Raw genomic sequence first — 18,703 nt, forward strand, 5'->3', positions numbered from 1 at the left:
TTACCTATAAAGTTTCCTAATTTATGTTAAAGTGATGTGGCATGTGAACTTTTTTTTTATTTCTAAGTGGTAAGGAGTTATTGGTGAGGTACACCAAATCATTATGCTATCATGGTATGGAAGGACCATGGAATTTTTACTCAATGACTAAGACTGTATTTACTGGAAATAGAACGAATAAGCTCGAAATTATAGAATTATTTGAAAATCCTGTTATTTAAAATAACGCAAGAAAAAGAAAAAAAATGTCTATCTAATCGTTGAGAAGATTAATCTCTTTTCCCAAAATATTCCGATAAAGGATTTTAAAATTAAATAAAATATTCCACCTCATTAGAAAGGAAAAAATTTTAAAATTAGAAAGTAATATTCTTATAGGACGGACTAAAAATAAAAGAGTGTATATTCTCATGGTACGAATGAAGTATAAAAAAATGGACTATATTTTCCACTAACTTTTTCTAACCCCAGTAATACTTACATTTCTTAAAATCCATTTAAGGAGTATGATTCTATTATGGACGGATGAATTATTATTTATTTGTTGATTTGAAGGCTCTTATCCAATTCGATAATCACGCATTAATATAACAATCCATTTCCCCTTCCAGTTGTCCAAAAACCCCAAACTTTTCGGGCTCCAATTTCGCTGCCGTGTTGGTTTCATTTCATTGTTTGTAAATCGTTTCGCTGCGTCAAAAACCTCGCAGTATCTCGGAATCATCCCATCCGTTTCGTTTTTATTTGCGGTTGTGGTTGATTTCTCTGTAAAAATTGGCGACGGGAGATGACGATTCAGTCATTCGGGGAGAGCTCTGGTAACTTGAGTGAGAGTCGCCGGAAGATTACGTATTTCAGCAATTCTTACGTCCTTGGATTGACTGTAGTTGCTGGCATCGGCGGTCTGCTTTTCGGCTATGATACTGGTAATTGCTCTCTCTCGCAACTTTAGTTTGTGGAAATGCATTTTTCTTTTTTAATTTAAAAAATCGTATTCACTGAACTGCACCTTTTCTGAGGTTTTCCGTTTTTTTTGAACACGTAATTAATTGTGTGTTTGTTTTGAGCTGATTTCTTTTAGAAATAATTTATTAATTAACTAGTCTATATTTAGTCGGAACTCCATTTTTTTTGGTTTGATGGTCAACTGTAGCTGGTTGTTGGAGTTCACGTTTTAAATTTAATTCAATAACGACACACATTTCTGCATAGCTAGAAATCGTGAATTACAGAACCAGAAATCGTGCACCAAAGTCAAGCTCTCAGTGTTTTTTTGTATTAGAGTGATAACGACATAAATTTCTACAGAGCCACAAATCGAACACTAGGGCACAGAGAGAGATAGAGAGATGGAATACTATTTGTTTGTATACGGATGAAGTACAGATATAGTACTATCAATTTTTTGTTGGGACCATTTGTAAGGCTCTATTATCCTGATTTGTGATGATGATATAATACTAATACTAAAGCTAATACTAACACTACTACTACTACTAATAATAATAATGAGTAAGTAATTTGTTTCTGTCTCGTGGCAACATTTCTTTGTTAATAGCAGTTCCAATCTATCAAACAAAACTTATAATTTAGAGTATATATTGTTCGTATAATCATCAATTCATCATATACTTCGGAGGCTACTGTGTCTGGTGTGTGGTGTGTTGGGATTGACCCAAGTCTGTGCAGGCTAGGCCAAAACAAACAATATCAAACTAATGTGCGATCAACGATCCTAACATGCTTTAGCTATAACATGCATTATATTTAGGGTACTGTCTTGTTCAGGCTTTGCAGCTTTAACTATCTTTCTTGAATCTGAAATTTTATTTTTTTATTTAAATTGGGTTTTGACGTAGAATATCAAAATATTGGCATGTTTTCCCCCACATCTTCTGAAGTTTCTGTTTTGGTGACAGGAGTTATATCGGGAGCGCTTCTTTATATCCGTGATGAATTTGAGGAAGTCGATCAAAGTAGCTTTTTACAGGTATGCAACTGTGTTCCTTGAGCGTGGTATGTGCATTATACATGGAGAGAATATTATCTCGGAGGTGACTCGCCTAGTGGAATGCTTCTATGTTTAGATTGTGGAGCTATGTTTAGTTGTCTAAGTTTTCACTTATAGCAGTTATTAATTTCTTGTACTCCATTAGGGCTTTGTTTTTCGATTATCAATTTCGTAATGTTCTTAATTCAATAAATTTACAGGAAACAATCGTCAGCATGGCTTTGGTCGGTGCCATGATTGGAGCTGCAGTAGGGGGTTGGTTTAGTGATGCTTTTGGGCGTAAGAAAGCTACTCTGTCTGCTGATGTTGTATTCGCACTTGGAGCCATTGTCATGGCCGCAGCTCCAGACCCCTACGTTCTTATCGTTGGAAGGTTCTTTGTTGGCCTCGGCGTAGGTATAGCATCTATCACTGCTCCTGTATATATTGCAGAGGCCGCTCCATCAGAAATTAGGGGTGGCCTAGTGAGCACAAATGTCCTCATGATTACTGGTGGACAGTTTCTCTCTTACCTTGTGAACCTTGCTTTTACTGAGGTCAGATCTTTTTCCTTTGCTGTGTATCTCCTCATAGGGCCCTCTCTAAATAAATATTCATATTGTTATTCTTATTATTTCTGACGTACAGTTGAGTACTTGAGTTAGGATATTCCTTCCCATGGTATAAATAAACACTGTCTAAACCATTACTTTGTTGCATTGCCTGTCATTAAGGGCAATTTCTTGGTCGGAGTATCATTTTCTAGCAGACAGCATGGTCTCTAGTTCAAGTAGAATTTTGAAATTGTAAGAGCTGCATTATACTCCAGTTGACAAGGCTTTTGAATTCGTTAATTATTTTATATAGGTTTTTATTAGTGACAAACTGCTGTGGCATGTGGGGGGGTCAGACAGCCTGAATTGCCTAATATATCTATTTTAAAACCATCTCTTGATTATGATAATGAGATTATATTTAGCCATACTCATCTGCTTTGTTGTTCTGAAAGGTGCCATCTTTCTGATCTGAAGTTTCACCTCCAAGATAGAACTCGTGGCCTGCATTTAAGTTTTCTCTAAGAGTAATTTCAAAGGAGAAACTGTAGTTCCTCTTGGGTCCTTGTTTGTGATAATTCATGCTGGTATCTCGATGCTTTCTCTTCTGTAGTTGTTAATAACTTGATACTTTATCTGTACTCTGCTAGTGATATCTCATCGGCCAGCTCATCACATGTATAATCTGTTCTCCTTTTGGCATAAAACTTTATTAGCTTGTTCAGGACAATTTTTTCACCCTCTTCACATTTCTAAATTCTCATTGACTTAATACCAGGTCGAGCACTTAGGATTTTGACTCGCCACTTAACATTGATGGCCAGAAATGCGGTTTTAACTTGTAATAGTTTTGGGACTAAATGATGTGATATATCCGAGAATATTGCTTGTCAGTCTATAAGAAACAAAGCACTTCTCTTTTTGATTTCTAAAGACAGTCATAATCAGTGAATACATAAGCAGTGTGCTAAGACATAAACATTAGATTTCAAATATGCTTTTTAAGGTCCTACAACTTGATTAATTGACCATAAAAAAATTGGAGCCTGTACACTACTATATGGTTGTTTAGGGTTGAAGTGGGCAGTAATTCGAAAGATCGGTATTGGTTTTGAGTTGATTAGATTCGTGTATCATTGATTAATCTTTGGTTTCATTTCTGGATGCTTAATGGATACTTACTTTAGTTTGATATGGCACTCCTTGCATAACTTTTCGTTGTTAAACTTCCCACGCTTACATTTTGATGGCACTTGGCATTTTATTGTGTGTTTCTCTTTCTGGCTCAAATTTTTTGTTCATTTAGTTGGGTGATTCAGTAGGTCATAATTTTGTTTTATTTAAATATAAGGATAGCAGATGACGGCATGCAATGATGCAAGTAAAGTTATGAAGCTGGAAACTGCTGAATAACTGGAGATGTTTGATCTTTCTAACAATTGTTCTATGTGAATGATTTGATACAAATATTTTTATTAACTGATATATCTTCTTTGTGATGGTAAAATAGGTTCCGGGTACATGGCGGTGGATGCTTGGGGTATCCGGGTTGCCTGCTATTATCCAATTCTTTCTCATGTTATTTTTACCAGAGTCTCCACGCTGGCTTTACATGAAGGTGACGATTCTTTTTCCTATAGCATTTGTAAATCCTTGAGGTTTATTAGGCCACTTTTACTTCATTTGACATCATACGAACATCCTCACAGAAAGAGAAATCTGACGCCGTTGCTGTGCTATCAAAAATCTATGATCCATTTCGCTTGGAAGAGGAAATTGATCAGCTTGCTGCAGCACTTGAAGAAGAGGGCCAACGGAAGACTCGAGTCAGTTACTTTGATGTCATCAGAATAAAGCCGCTAAGACTTGCCTTTTTGGCTGGAGCTGGAATTCAGGTAACAAGAAAACTGTTATGCCGACCTACCAAATTATTAGTACTTGTGTTCAGCCATTGTAATTTGAAATACATTTAGAGGGTATGATTGATTTACAAATACGGCAAGTTATGAATATCGTGCATTTCCAATTTTACAGGCATTCCAACAGTTCACCGGCATCAACACAGTGATGTATTACAGCCCAACTATAGTTCAAATGGCTGGATTCCAGTCCAACCAACTAGCTCTCCTCCTATCCCTCATTGTAGCATTCATGAACGCCCTAGGTACAGTACTCGGGATATACCTCATCGATCATTTTGGTCGTAGGAAGCTGGCACTCAGCAGTTTGTTTGGAGTAACCATATCCCTGATAATCCTCGCAATGGCATTTCTCCTCCAACCGTCTGATTCCGTGACCGGAGCCTATGGTTGGCTCGCGGTTTTAGGTTTGGCTCTTTATATTGCTTTCTTTGCGCCGGGGATGGGTCCAGTTCCATGGACCGTGAACTCAGAAATATATCCAGAAGCCTATCGAGGACTCTGTGGAGGCATGTCGGCTACTGTGAACTGGATATCAAATCTCATTGTGGCTCAAAGTTTCCTGTCGATAGCAGAGGCCACAGGCGTCGGCCCGACGTTCTTGATCCTTGCTTGCATAGCTGTCGCGGCGTTCATATTTGTGGCTGTTTTCATTCCGGAGACAAAGGGTTTATCGTTTGAAGAAGTGGAGAGAATATGGCAGGAGAGGGCTAAGGGGAATCGAGGTGTAGGTGGTGTTCCTGATAAGAGGGAACCTTTGCTATAGATTCGAGTGAAGCCAGACTGTTGTGTACTATCAAAATTGTAAGGATAATAATTTGTTGGACAATTATTAAATGTAATTTTTTTATCCATTGTATGTAATCTATGTATATTTTGAATGTAAATGGATGACTTGAAGTTGCCAAATTTATTTATTAAGTGTTTTTTATAGAAGTATATGTTCTTGCAAATTTTGTAGTTTCTTATAGTACTACTATATTATTGTTTTGTTTTACATATCAAATTACTGTGTTTTGATAGTCCCTTCCTTCTATCCTTATAAGAAGTCTCATTTTTGTTTTCACCACTTGTGCTTTGAGATCTGACCATGGATGAGCCTTGAGTGCTTGCACAGTAGATATTTTGTCTGTGCCGGCTTTGGAATTCGCCTTCGCCTTCCCCTTCAAACGATCTAGCTTTTTTCTCTGCCTGAAATTGAACACTCTCAGCTTGGCACCACTCACGAGCCACGGACCAAGCTTTTTGGCCGCCCAAGTTGCATGATCAGAATAGACAGATCTCTATGTTTTTGCATATCTTATTTCCTACTACTTTTATTTAACTATTTTGAGATATGATTTTAGGGTTTAGAATTCTATAAATAATAAGTACAATTCTATAGTATTTTCACAATAAAGTATAAACTTATTATCTTTCCGGCATAAATAGCCCTTTAGCACCTTAAATAGGGTTTAGCTAGCTCATTTTTAATTTCTTCTCACTACAAACGTTCGTGCTATACAACTATAGATCTCTAGGGTCTATCAGCCCGTCGAGCTGCCTCTCCTCCCAGCTACGCACGGGTCGGATCGAACCTCACGGCCCCACATCTTCTCCTGTTGAGTGCCCTCATGTGGATACCAAAGCAAACAGGCTAGTCAAACAGATAATTACTTATAAATTAATTAATTATTGTTCACAATGGCGTGATTATTATTTGACTGTCAAACCTAACATGTGCTATTAATTAATAGTGGGCCAATTTGGAATGTTAATTACTTCTTTCATTATAGGTTGAATGATAATCTTCATCGTTTTCTTTTCATTTTTTTATTTTTTAGAACGATCATTTTCTTGGAATTTGAAAACTTCTAATCCTAGCAAATGGATTTTTGATCTCATATATATGCAAGATTGTGAGTTGTCCACTTGTAAATAAGTGTCTTATTTGGAAATGGATATTATAAATATATGCCTCTTATTTCAAAAATCTTAATAAAATAATTCATTTTACCTGTGTCTGTCAATTTTAAAAATTCATTTTCCTTACAATAATTAAAGATAATCAAAGTAAAATTGCACACTTTCTCAATAATTAAGAAAATATGGAAACACGGTTCTCATAGTTATTGACTTAATCATAAAATTGGGCAAAATGAAGAGAACAAGATAAAACAAAATTTCAACAACAAAGCACAAATGTTTTTATTTTAAGCTTTCAATTAACCAAGATAGTTTTGTTTTTAAGTCGAAAATTGACACTCAACTACCGCCTTATCAACCAAACTCAACCACCTCATATTTAGCAATTTTACAATGTACTCCATGTCTCTATTCTTTTCAAAAAAATAGAGATTTTGAGGCTTGATACAAATTTAAATCAAAATTAATAAAATATGAAATAGAAAAAAATTTTGAAATATTATTAATGAATTGCATAGTACAGTAGAATCCATTGTATATGTGTGGTGAACTTTTTCTTAAAAATAGAATAATAGACAAACTTTAATGGATGAATTAAAATAATACTAATAAAGAGACTATTTTTTGTAAATGAGAGAGCATAAATTTAGTTTATCAATTACATAACATGAAATGATTTTCATTGAGGTCTCATTTTAACAGAACATAGTATCCAAAAAGTGAAAGATCAATTTTGGAAAAATATTTCATAGATAGATTTGAAAAAATGTTAAATTATGTAGTTTATCCTTTATGTTCTATTGTAGATGAGTCATATTTTTTTGGGTTATATAATTATAGTTGAGCCATTTATTTTTTTGATAAAAAAACAATACTTTCATCCCTCCTAGTTTATCCACTTATCTTTTTACTTTATTCTATCCACTTATCTCACTTAACATTACTTTCTTGCGTCTAAAAGAAATACTTCTACTACAAATTTAATAAATTTAAATACGTCATAATATCATAAAATCGATTCCGACCCTTATATTTTTGTCATATTAAATTAGAATAAGTGTATGTTTGGTACATTAAATTTGAATTTGAATTTGAATTTTGTGAAAATGGATTGGAAAGAATTGATTCTAATTTAATTCCAAAGTATATGTTTGGTAAAACGAATTACTAATTAATATGAAATTGAATTTGAAAAATTTGTGCTCATACACACAACGCACTTTGCATAGACACACAGTACACATTGCATCCACATACAACGCACTTTGCATAGACACACATTACACATTGCATCCCCATTCAATCTTTGAAGGTATATAGTTTCTGTGTATAATGTGTAATTATGTGTGTGCGCAATATATGTATATTTTGTGCATAGTGTATACAATGTGTGCAATGTGTGTGTATGTGTAAGATGAATATATGGCGTGAAGTGTTTAATTTATAATTATTTAGAATTTTAATTATCTAATTTATATATACTATTCAAATAAGGAATTGAGAGAATTCAATTTCAAATCAAACATTTCTGTTCCATTTTAATAGAGTCATTTTTCTATTTTGAATCATTTCTATTTTCGGTAAAAAATAATTCGTACTTTTACTTTATTCTCTCTCCATCTCTCCTATTTTATTCCCTCTTACTTTTTCTACCGTCCATTTAATACAATATTCTTAAACTCTGTGCCGAAATAATAAGAATACTCCCTAATATTAGATTTAAAATTTATAGCTCCAATTCAATTTTGAATTCCAATTCCAATTCCAATTCCAATTTTACAATCCCAATTCTATTGGTAGTAATTCGACCTGCAACCGTTTACTATGTATAAATATAAGTATTTGTCTCAATCGCCTTCATAGCTTAAACGTAACTTGAGATCCAGACGCAAAGGGGCGATCTCCGAAAACCTTTTAATTGAAGCCTCTTTTGCTACATTCTTCACCTTTCCTCACTGCTACAAACGCAAATTTACTTCTCTGCGCATTTCTGCGGTGTTTTTGATCCGGTAATTGGATCTGTTAGCGGAGCCTCGGCCAGATCCAAGCCGCACTCTGTCTTTTGATCTCCGCCCGAATCAGAACTATCTTGTTGTTGTAGTCACAGGTACGTGTTTCATTGTGGTTGATTTCATTAGCTGGAGCTCAATTTCGATTGATCAAGCGTGCATAGGCTGAATCAGCGTCCAGCAAAAAAAGTGGATTCTAATTGAATGTTTCTGCTTTTTTATTTTTCCAGCAAACACGCTACATAGTGTATAAATGCAATGCAATTACTGTTCTTGATTTAGAATTTGGGAGATTTGTTATCTGTGATAAGATCTGGTTGTGCGGAAATTATAGCGCTGTTTGATCACGTTTTGCTATTTTGCATTAATGTGTTCATTGATCTGAATATCGGCTTCTAGTAAGATCGTGATATTATTTTGGCCGAGGATGTTGAGTTTGATATGATGTTTCATTGTGTAGTTAGGTAGCATCTGTGGAAATGATTGACGGGTTTCTGGTTTTTGTCGTTCAGGTTGAATTTTCATAGCTGGCCTTTGGGGTTGGCTAATGAATAACGGGATGATAGAGTGCAGTGCCTGTCATTCCAAAATAGCTAATCCATCCAGTAAGGCTGTTGCACGAGCTTATGACCGACATAGGAGCAAGATATCGTCAAAGCAGCGGGCGCTTAACTTCTTATTAGTTGGCGGTGATTGTGTACTTGTTGGTTTCCAGGTATGATTCTCTTCTTTGTCCTCCCCCCCCCACCCCCCCTCTTTTTTCCTTTTTTTTGGGTCCTGTAACATGCAAATGTGCAATATGTATCCCCATATATTGTATTTGTTCCCAGTTGCTATATATCGTTTACTATGATTCTTACAGTTGCTGCTAAATCTGCTCTGAATGACTGATTTTCCTCTTTCCAGCCTATTTTGGTTTATATGTCAAAGGTGGATGGCGGCTTCAAGTTTAGTCCGATTAGTGTCAACTTTTTGACAGAGCTTGCAAAAGTTCTTTTTGCAATCACAATGCTTTTGTTCCAGGTAATCTTGTTTACATCTATATGTCAATTTTAGAAATGACAAAAGAAGAGTCTCATGCACTTTTAATAAGCAATATTGTAAATCTACTCCCTCTGTCCCCAAAAAAAATCCACTTTTGCCATTTTTGGCCATCCCCCAAAATAACCCACTTCAGCTTTTAGTAAGTACTAGTAAGTATTTCTTTCTAATGATATGTACCCCATTCCCCATTAGCAATATTTCAATCACATTTTCTTTCTCTCTCTCATATTTTACCAATTTCACATAAAACATGTGTCGTTCCCAAATTCTCTATTTTTATGGGACGGAGGGATTATTATAATGAAGACATAGAAATATTTGAGATGTTACATACTTATATAATATAAGTAGCACATTTATAGACGGTATAGATTATAGATTTGACTCTATAGTTTGTTTACTTCTCACAGCTCAGATGTTTCCTTATGGTAAAATTGATTTTAAATGTATCAGGGAGAAAGAGATATAGTGATGAGAAACTAGATGTGAGTAGTATGTTAGAAATATTAGTCTGTCTAATCAAATTAGATAAAGTGCTTTGTGTACTTGCAGGCCTTAACAAATTTTGAAGATTTAAAATTGTGTGCTCTTAGAACTCCATAGCTGTATAAACATTTAATTGGGAGTGTAGTGAGCCAATACAGATGTAACATTTCGATCTTTATTTTGTGACTGTACAATGCATTGCACTAGCACATAGAAAAATGGAACTTTAATGGAAAATGCTATAGCCTTATATATTATGGGGTTGTTCGGTTTGCAAGATTATATCTCATGATTAATTATGTATTCTGTTTGGTTCATGAGATTGAATCTCACAACTTAATCCTAGATAGATAATCATGTGATATTTAGTCATAGCGACTCCAAATAAAATAATCTCACAACCTAAATCCTAGATGGATTATCATATGATAATTAGTCATGTCAACCGAACGACACCTATGATTATTAAGGGCTAAAGCAACTACTTTGTTATACACCATTGAACATCCAAACCAAATCCATGCCTCATGATATTTACTGTGTGGATCTTTCCATGCAGGCTAGGCAGCAGAAAGTTGGTGAAAAGCCACTTCTCTCACTTTCAACATTTATGCAGGTGCACTTTTCTCTGATCCGCAATTTAAGAAGTTGGTATCCAGTGGCATTTCAATTCACCATGTGGAGTTCATATTACCAGAAAGAATTATGCTTGTTAATTGTTATGTTAATTTTTATCCAGCATGTCATATAGAGTTTCCACAAGTTGCCAAGTGATTACCTTCCTTTTGCTAAGAGGAATATTCTATTTCTTGCATATATGAACTGTAATGATTGGCAACTTGTTCCCTTGCTATGTTATATTATTTGTGATCGGTGATCCACAGTCCACACGTATCCTTAAGGTCAGTTTGATAAATCTAGAAGCTCACGATTCCTGATAGGAAGCTTTCTCAGCAGCCATTTCATCATAATTAAAAATTTATTAATTGGATCAGTACTTGGGCGATTGGCAATAGCATTATTACTATCCAGCTTCATCATGGTTCCTATTTCCTATAAGCTAAAACATGTGAGTAACTAGTAATATTGTACATATTATATTTTGGTCCTGTAGTAAGAGCAAATCTTGAAGCAACTCAGGCCAGGGTGCAGCCAAAGTTAATTTCTGTTTTATTTTTAAAATAGTTCATATATACAGCTGCCTGGTGATGTTCTTAAAGTAGTAAGGTCCAGTGACTTTTGTGAGATATTATCAGATCGTGTGATTGCTATCATGATGCTCTCCTTGATTTTCGCCCTGGGATATGTTCTTAAATCCTTAGGTTACTACTACAAGACAAACATATTTTTTTATTTCTTACATGATATGAGGGTGTATATTTGCATCCTTCAGAAAAGTTATCCTACTCTCAGCTGCGCAAAATCCTCTCTGATGACATTTTTATGAATTACTCCCCCCCCCTTCTGATGAAATTTGCAGGCTGCTCGCAACAATAAACTTCTTGCAGTTCCAGCCCTACTTTATGCTATAAATAACTACCTGAAGTTTACTATGCAGGTATATTTAGTTTTGTTAGGAGGCCCGGTTTACACCTACATTTCTGAAATTACACGTTAGTGATATAAAACATTCCTCTTCATTACTGTTCAATGCTCATGCGATTGGATGTGGTTACATTGAGATGTCAAATGTAATTCCTAACTCTTGAGTATGTCTGCATGTCATGTATTCTGTACATTAAGTCTATCTTCCTGATAGAATTCTGCCGTTCAAGTGTTAAGCACATCTAAATGTAGGTTTCAGATCCTATACGAATGTGTGCAAGAACTAGAAAGTTAGTTTGTTTTAAAACCCTTATACTATGGTATGATGTAGGATCATATCAAACAAAAATATTCTTCAACTGCTTTTATTAAGGAAAGCTTGTTGGATGCCTGTGTTCACATAAATATGATTGACATGCATCATCATGTAACAAACACACACATAAATATTTACATTTATCTGTCCATATCAGCGCACACATATATGTATACTTTTTCTTTATATATTGTATGCACTATCCATAATGCTTTCCATGTTCCATCAATACTTGTACCCTCCATATGAAAAATCTCATGTTATGTACTTTCATATGTTGCTCTTCTTAGTTCTCTCCTAGATGGCAGTGTAACATAATTATATATCAATGTCTTGACAACATGATTACTCACACTCCCTCCGTCCCACTTTAGCAGTCCCGGTTTACCATTTTTGGGTGTCCCACTTTATAAGTTCCGGTTGGAATATTCCATAAATGGTAATAGGCCCCACATTCCACTAACCTTTTCCCACTCACATTTTATTATAAAACTAATACTCTCCCTGTCCCATAAAAAATGTCTCACTTTCCTTTTTAGTTTGTCCCATTAAAGATGTCACATATCTATTTTTGAAAAAAGTTTTCTCTCACATTAAACATGAATATAAATATTACATTTTCTCTCTCCACTTAAAACACAAAACAAAACCTCCTAAAATCTCGCGTTGTCCCACAATTGTGACATCTTTTGTGGGACTGAGGGAATATAAAAGTAAGACTCACATTCCATTATCTTTTTTGCCAATTTTCCTTTACATTTCTTAAATCCCGTGCCGAACTCAAATGGGACTCCTAAAGTGGGACGGAGGGAGGAATGAGCCATAATAGGATTTGTCTAGGATTAAATTAGTCATAGAAGTGAAGGTGAGATGGTTAATCATGAGATACAATTTAATCTAGGCATTATGGAGGTGGGCCAAGATACATTGTCACTGGCCGAGCTTTTGAGAAAAACAAACGCAACCCAAACAAGAGATAAGATTAGTCATGACCTTTAATCACAAGTAATTATGGAAACCGAACACCTCTTTAGATGATAAGCAGAATCTTAAGTGTTTACAGAAAGCTTTTTTATGCTCTAATGAAATTATATTTTTTTGAAGTCCTAATTTGGGGGGACTTCACTGCATATGCTCTTTAGGACCTTTTCTAAATACTAACTGATTCTTTTATAGGAGATAGTGGCTGCAACTTCTTTCTACACTTAAAGTAACTAACAACTCTTCATGTTTCCTTACTCTTATCTCAGCTATATTTCAACCCCGCAACAGTAAAAATGTTGAGCAATTTAAAGGTGCGTTGGCAATGCTTTCTTGGAAATATTCATCTTTTCTTTTATCTGATTAATTAGTTTGTTAATCCTGTCTTATTGGTGTTCTAACATGATCTGAGAATAATAAAGGTGGTGGAATACCATCTTGAGATAGGAGCAAAACCATAGAGAGCCGATGTTTGCCTTTGTTTTACTTTTTGTCTCATGATCATCTCTCTCTTCTCAGGTTTTGGTAATTGCTGTACTTCTCAAGTTCATCATGAAACGCCGATTTTCAATAATTCAGGTTAGTTTCTTTTATTGACTGGATAAGATCATACACATGCTATTGGGTATTCTGAAAAATAATGTTTTTCTGTTTCATTATACAAGAATTTAATGAGTTTGTTGCAAGATAAGCTACCAGTGCAATCTAGTTTTTAAACATTGGCAAATTTTGTTGTTATGTCCCAGTGGGAGGCTCTTGCTTTGCTGCTGATTGGGATTAGTATAAATCAACTTAAATCCATGCCAGTGGGTACCACTACTTTGGATCTCCCCATTACGACTACTGCATATATGTGCACACTGATATTTGTAAGTTATTCTGGGTATCTTGACGATGATAGTATCTGTGAGTTGCATGGGTGTACAGAACAACCTTCTTCCCGAAATTTTCATTAATTTGTTCTATGCAGGCATAAATGACTTCGGTTTTTTGAATGCAGGTAACAGTTCCTTCTATGGCCTCTGTCTTCAATGAGTATGCCCTCAAAAGCCAATATGACACGAGCATATATCTTCAGGTGGTTTAACATAATCAAATGTTGAAAAAGTGTTCCATATCATTTATAGTCTGTTTTTGGTTCAAATGTACCTGTATTATGATGTTTTGTCATGCATAAGGCCACATTCCAGTCCCTTAATGTTCACATCATTTCATTGAGGCAAATAGAGTTGTATTATTGAAGTGGCAAATACTGATTTTTACTGCCTCAGTTGTAGCCCCAAGACTATATGGTTGTGAAAGCAGATTATGATTATTATTTTATTAGAATGTTCTCCTCTGATTTTTCATATTTGTGACAGTGATTCTAAAATTTATTTGTTCGTTGAGTATTATAATTGAAACTAATTTGGTTTTCATGATACCGTGAGATTTAACTTAGTTGATAACCTGGTCGATAGTATATATGTGTTCTTACTTCGTTACTTTTTTCTCTACTGGAATTTGCAGAACTTATTTTTATATGGATATGGAGCTATCTTCAACTTTCTTGGAATCCTCGGAACTGTTGTTTTTAAAGGTACGGTGCTTAATTGTGCTTATCCAGCCTGCAGATTAGCACCAACAGTTTGGATAAGGCTGGCTCATTTTGTATTATATTGGGACAGGATAATCAGATTTTAGGCTTTACCTGTATCTGACTGTCAGCATGCCATTCATAGCTCGGAAGGGGATTTTTTTTTACTGTTTTTGTATATAACATATATTGCAATAAATGTTTCAGGTCCCGACAATTTCAATATATTGGAAGGACATTCAAAAGCTACTATGTTTTTGATATGTAACAATGCTGCCCAAGGAATTCTATCCTCCTTTTTCTTCAAATATGCTGGTGAGAGAATTTTTTAGTCGCTACTTTTACAGATTATATCCTTTACACGGGATAGTAACACATTGGCTTTACCAATCTCATGTTATCTACTTCTCATCTGTGCAGTCTAATAGGATTGCTTATTACTTAACTTCTTGTGCGACATGCTTACACATGTGTATTTTCATGTTCCCAGACACGATCTTGAAGAAGTATTCATCGACTGTTGCAACAATATTTACAGGCATAGCATCAGCTGCTTTGTTTGGTCATACTTTGACCATAAACTTTTTGTTAGGGATTTCAGTTGTTTTCATTTCAATGCACCAGGTACAAAACTGAACTAAAGTAATTTTTTTTCTCATGTATATTGCATAAAATATCGAGGCTTATATGTAATATAATTCTGGTTTCAGTTCTTTTCACCTTTTGCAAAACCCAAAGATGAAGAACAAAAAGGGGTGGCAGAAAGAACTGATGTACAAGATAAACATAGGTATTCATTCTGTTCTAGAACACTCACATGCTTCAAACATAAAATCTTTCTATTTTTCAAGTGAGCACTCTTTACTTCATGCAGTTGTTGAAGGCTCCATATTATTATGTTCTATACATTGTTGGGTCTGTTTTGAATTATAAATGGCAGAACAGCCTTTTAGTAGTTCAGTTCACATCTTCTTTCATGCCAATGCACCCTCAAACTAGTACATTAATGATGGGGGAGTGGACCATGCCATATAGATTTCAATTATTATGTAATGCTTGCTTCTGAGTACATTTACGAGACATCAATACCTTTTCAACTTGACGGTGTAGATATGAACATTTTTGTCGTATCTGGATATTCTTGTAGCAAAGAACTGTATTTTCTGTGCCTCTTCTTTCTTTTGTTTTCTTTTTATGGGTGTTTAGTTTCACCTTTGTTTGTCCCCCCTGATTTGGATGGTAGGGTACGGATCTGTGGGCTAATGCTAAGGTGAGGGGCAGGAGAGATAGTGAATAACTTTATCATTTTCTTTGCAGTATTTGATAATTAATCCTTAAACTCAACCAATTCTGCAAGCATTAGCCATTAGCCAATCATCATCTCCAAGATATCTCAGAATTCACTGATTCTTTACTTTTGGCTAGTTTTTGGTATTTTGTTCAACTTTTTTGACTAGTAATTCTCACAACATTTCTACCATAATAGCATGTTCCTCCCCTCCCAACATTATTTGACAACTGGATAATCTTCATACTTCAGGTCAAGGGATTCATCCTTCTTAAATATGGCCGCAGGAGCTAATGAAGAGGTAGAATATAAGTATATGTCAATTGCACATTTGATTTTTTCTTGTGAAACATATATTTCCTCATAGTTCTGCATTCTTTCTCCAGGCTAGTCACCGTGTTGGACCTGATGAAAGACAACCTCTTCTTCCCAAATGAAAATATAGTCCATTGGTATGTTGGCAACACATACGAGTATTTTATATACTATCTTTTATTAATTGCACCATTAAATATAAAGACCGCGGTGCAGGTGGACTTGAACATGAGATAAAATGCTTAAGGCATTAACAACATTATATGTAGGGCTCTTAATCAGTCCAAATGGCGTTGACAAAATATTGTCAATTAAATACAGCCTTTGCAATAAAGATCTTGAATTATTATCTGATAAGCTGGGCGGGATCATGTTATTTTCCTTATCTGTTTTGACATTATTATTTCATGCTCTCCTTCCAACAACACTGTGATTCTAATACGAATGAATCACACTGTAGGTTGTTTCCTTGGAGCGTAGAAAAGAAGATAACGCTATGTTGATCGCCACTAGCACGGTGGCCGCTTCCATGAAATATGGATAGCTGTTGTTCTTCTCTAAAACACACTGGAATAGTGGGAAATACAGTATGCAATATGGAGGACTCAACCTTGAAGAGTATAGATGCAGGCCTTTTACTCGAATTCCCAATATATTCTTTTATGATAATATGTAAATTGATGAGTTCTAGTTCATTTATGTATTGATTCATTTTTTGTAATCAAGATGTACCTTAGTTCATTGAGCACCATCCTCTCCTTTTCTCTCTCCTGCTATTTCCATTTTTGGTCTGTATATTAGTGACTTGCCCAAGTGATATTACTACATTATGCCATACATCATCCAGTTGTTTTTTTGTTAGAATATAAAGTGAACTCATCATTTATAGTTTCATAATTAGTAAATGTCAATTTTGGTCCTAATCATACGACCAAAATATGAATTTGGTTCAAAACATTCACTTTTGAAAAACAGGTCTATAACAAATGAAGTCCTTGTCGAAGTGGTCCTTTTTTGACGGTTCTGTTAAAAAACTACCGGTCATGCCATTGTGTAATTAGCACTGACCGTTAGTTTTTTGACGGAACCGTAAAAAATAGGACTACTCCGCCGTCATTTTCATTTGTTATTATAGACCTATTTTCCAAAAAGTGAATGTTTTGGACCAAATTCGTATTTTAGTAATATGTTTAGGACCAAAATTGACCTTTAGTCTTTCATAATTGATTACTAGACTCTTATCGTTTTAAGCTTACTTGAAGTGAGTACAAATTCAGCATCACAGAAGGGTGCGTGGTGGCCTATGAGATTAATTAGTCTACTCATCATTATAATATTAATAGTTGTTGTATACTCCTTCCGTCCTTAAAAAAGTTACTATGAGCATTTGGTTCATCAGAGGTTATAATGTGTAGTTGGTCAAGTAAGAGAGAGATAAGGGTAGTGCAAGTAGTATTAGTTGAGAGTGGACTTTACATTATTAGTAGTATAGTGTAATGTTATTAGTTGTACATAAAAAGATGTTTACCGGTAATGTGTTGTTTAGCTAGTTTCAAAATTTAAAAGTTCATATTCTTGAGAGACAGACTAATAAAAAAATAGTTCATGCTTCTCAAGGACGGATGGAGTAATATTCGGTATATTTATTAGTTGTTACCATTATTGATTTATATGCATACCGTACATATTTCCTTCGTCACATAAAATATTTGGTCCCTTATTTTACTCTAAAATACTTTTTGGTCATATAGACATATACATTAAGTTGGTTATTTTTCGGTCTCATACAATATATTTTAGTCCAGAATTAACATTTTTATTAAAATTTAACGCTCAACATTTTGATCAAATTAATGACTTAATCATACATCTAAACAGTCAGATTAATCCAATTAATTTAATACTCCATAAAATTTATAAAATATTTTTACTTGTAATAAAAATTAAAGTAAATTAAAATGATAAAATATTTTACCTATATTTTATAGCTATAAAAAATAAAATTTATTTATTTAATTAGTTGTGAATATTTTAATTTAATTTAATAGTACTTATTATAGGTAAAAATATTTTTTAAAATTTTAATATTTTTTATTATATGTAAAAACTATTTTATGAATTTTAATATTATCTATAAATAATATTTTAATATTTTTTTATTATCAATAAATAATATTTTAAAATTTTTAATATAAAAATAATTAGGGTAATCTAGTTAATTAGATTTATAATTAAATCACTAATTTGATCAAAACACATTTGACTGTAAATGCTAATCAAGGACCAAATCACCAAAACATAGTATTATTTGAGACAAAAAAGATATCACACTTAATATGTATAAGACCAAAAAGTTTTTTAAGGCAAATGTAAGAGGCTAAATTTGGACTTTAGTTTTGAAAAATATATCGAAAATTACATAATTTAAATCCTAAAATTACAATTTATTTTAAGCGATAAAATATATAGTCTTAAAATCAAAGGGTTCGTGGAAAATCAGCCACCACTACTGAAGAGTTACGTCAGAAAAATGCTCTGGGAGATCAGTTAATGGTTGTCAAATTTCGTTCAAATGAGTTTGGTTAGATCTCTCCTAGGGTTGGGTGTGGGCGGCGCAATCGCGCTTGTTCCCCGACGCACTAATCACTTGTGCATTTGTGCCGGTGCACCTCGGCGTGGCGGAATGCTTAGGGTGGAGTGGCCGGAGTTTTCATTGTTGAACCAATCATCCGCAGCTGGACCCTTCGTCTTCAACTATCATATTGTGCATGATAA

At 34.4% G+C, this 18,703-nt stretch overlaps 2 protein-coding genes across 2 annotated transcripts; both read left to right on the forward strand.

Moving 5' to 3' along the window:
* Positions 1–554: 554 nt before the first annotated feature.
* On the forward strand, positions 555–5,402 carry LOC121790246 (inositol transporter 1-like). The gene is made up of 6 exons (XM_042188516.1): positions 555–926; positions 1,920–1,990; positions 2,212–2,547; positions 4,055–4,162; positions 4,254–4,439; positions 4,579–5,402. The coding sequence occupies exons 1-6, from the start codon at positions 788–790 to the stop codon at positions 5,227–5,229; spliced, it is 1,491 nt and encodes a 496-aa protein (XP_042044450.1). The 5' UTR covers positions 555–787; the 3' UTR covers positions 5,230–5,402.
* A 2,814-nt stretch (positions 5,403–8,216) lies between these two features.
* Positions 8,217–16,676, forward strand: LOC121790257 (CMP-sialic acid transporter 2-like). The gene is made up of 16 exons (XM_042188523.1): positions 8,217–8,475; positions 8,890–9,092; positions 9,284–9,400; positions 10,467–10,523; positions 11,388–11,465; positions 13,019–13,063; positions 13,269–13,328; positions 13,496–13,618; positions 13,750–13,827; positions 14,259–14,328; positions 14,533–14,640; positions 14,816–14,949; positions 15,036–15,115; positions 15,866–15,914; positions 16,000–16,065; positions 16,389–16,676. The coding sequence occupies exons 2-15, from the start codon at positions 8,925–8,927 to the stop codon at positions 16,048–16,050; spliced, it is 1,218 nt and encodes a 405-aa protein (XP_042044457.1). The 5' UTR covers positions 8,217–8,475; positions 8,890–8,924; the 3' UTR covers positions 16,051–16,065; positions 16,389–16,676.
* Positions 16,677–18,703: the final 2,027 nt, after the last annotated feature.

Source organism: Salvia splendens, chromosome 2 (genome assembly GCF_004379255.2).
Source record: "Salvia splendens isolate huo1 chromosome 2, SspV2, whole genome shotgun sequence".
NCBI lineage: Eukaryota > Viridiplantae > Streptophyta > Magnoliopsida > Lamiales > Lamiaceae > Salvia > Salvia splendens.

Coding starts and splice junctions, on each gene's coding strand:
- LOC121790257 (XM_042188523.1), top strand. CDS start 8,925: ATGAATAACGGGATGATAGAGTGCAGTGCCTGTCATTCCAAAATAGCT. Junction 9,093..9,283: donor GTGTACTTGTTGGTTTCCAG/GTATGATTCTCT, acceptor TCCTCTTTCCAG/CCTATTTTGGTTTATATGTC. Junction 13,329..13,495: donor GCCGATTTTCAATAATTCAG/GTTAGTTTCTTT, acceptor GTTATGTCCCAG/TGGGAGGCTCTTGCTTTGCT.
- LOC121790246 (XM_042188516.1), top strand. CDS start 788: ATGACGATTCAGTCATTCGGGGAGAGCTCTGGTAACTTGAGTGAGAGT. Junction 927..1,919: donor GCTTTTCGGCTATGATACTG/GTAATTGCTCTC, acceptor TTTTGGTGACAG/GAGTTATATCGGGAGCGCTT. Junction 4,440..4,578: donor TGGCTGGAGCTGGAATTCAG/GTAACAAGAAAA, acceptor CCAATTTTACAG/GCATTCCAACAGTTCACCGG.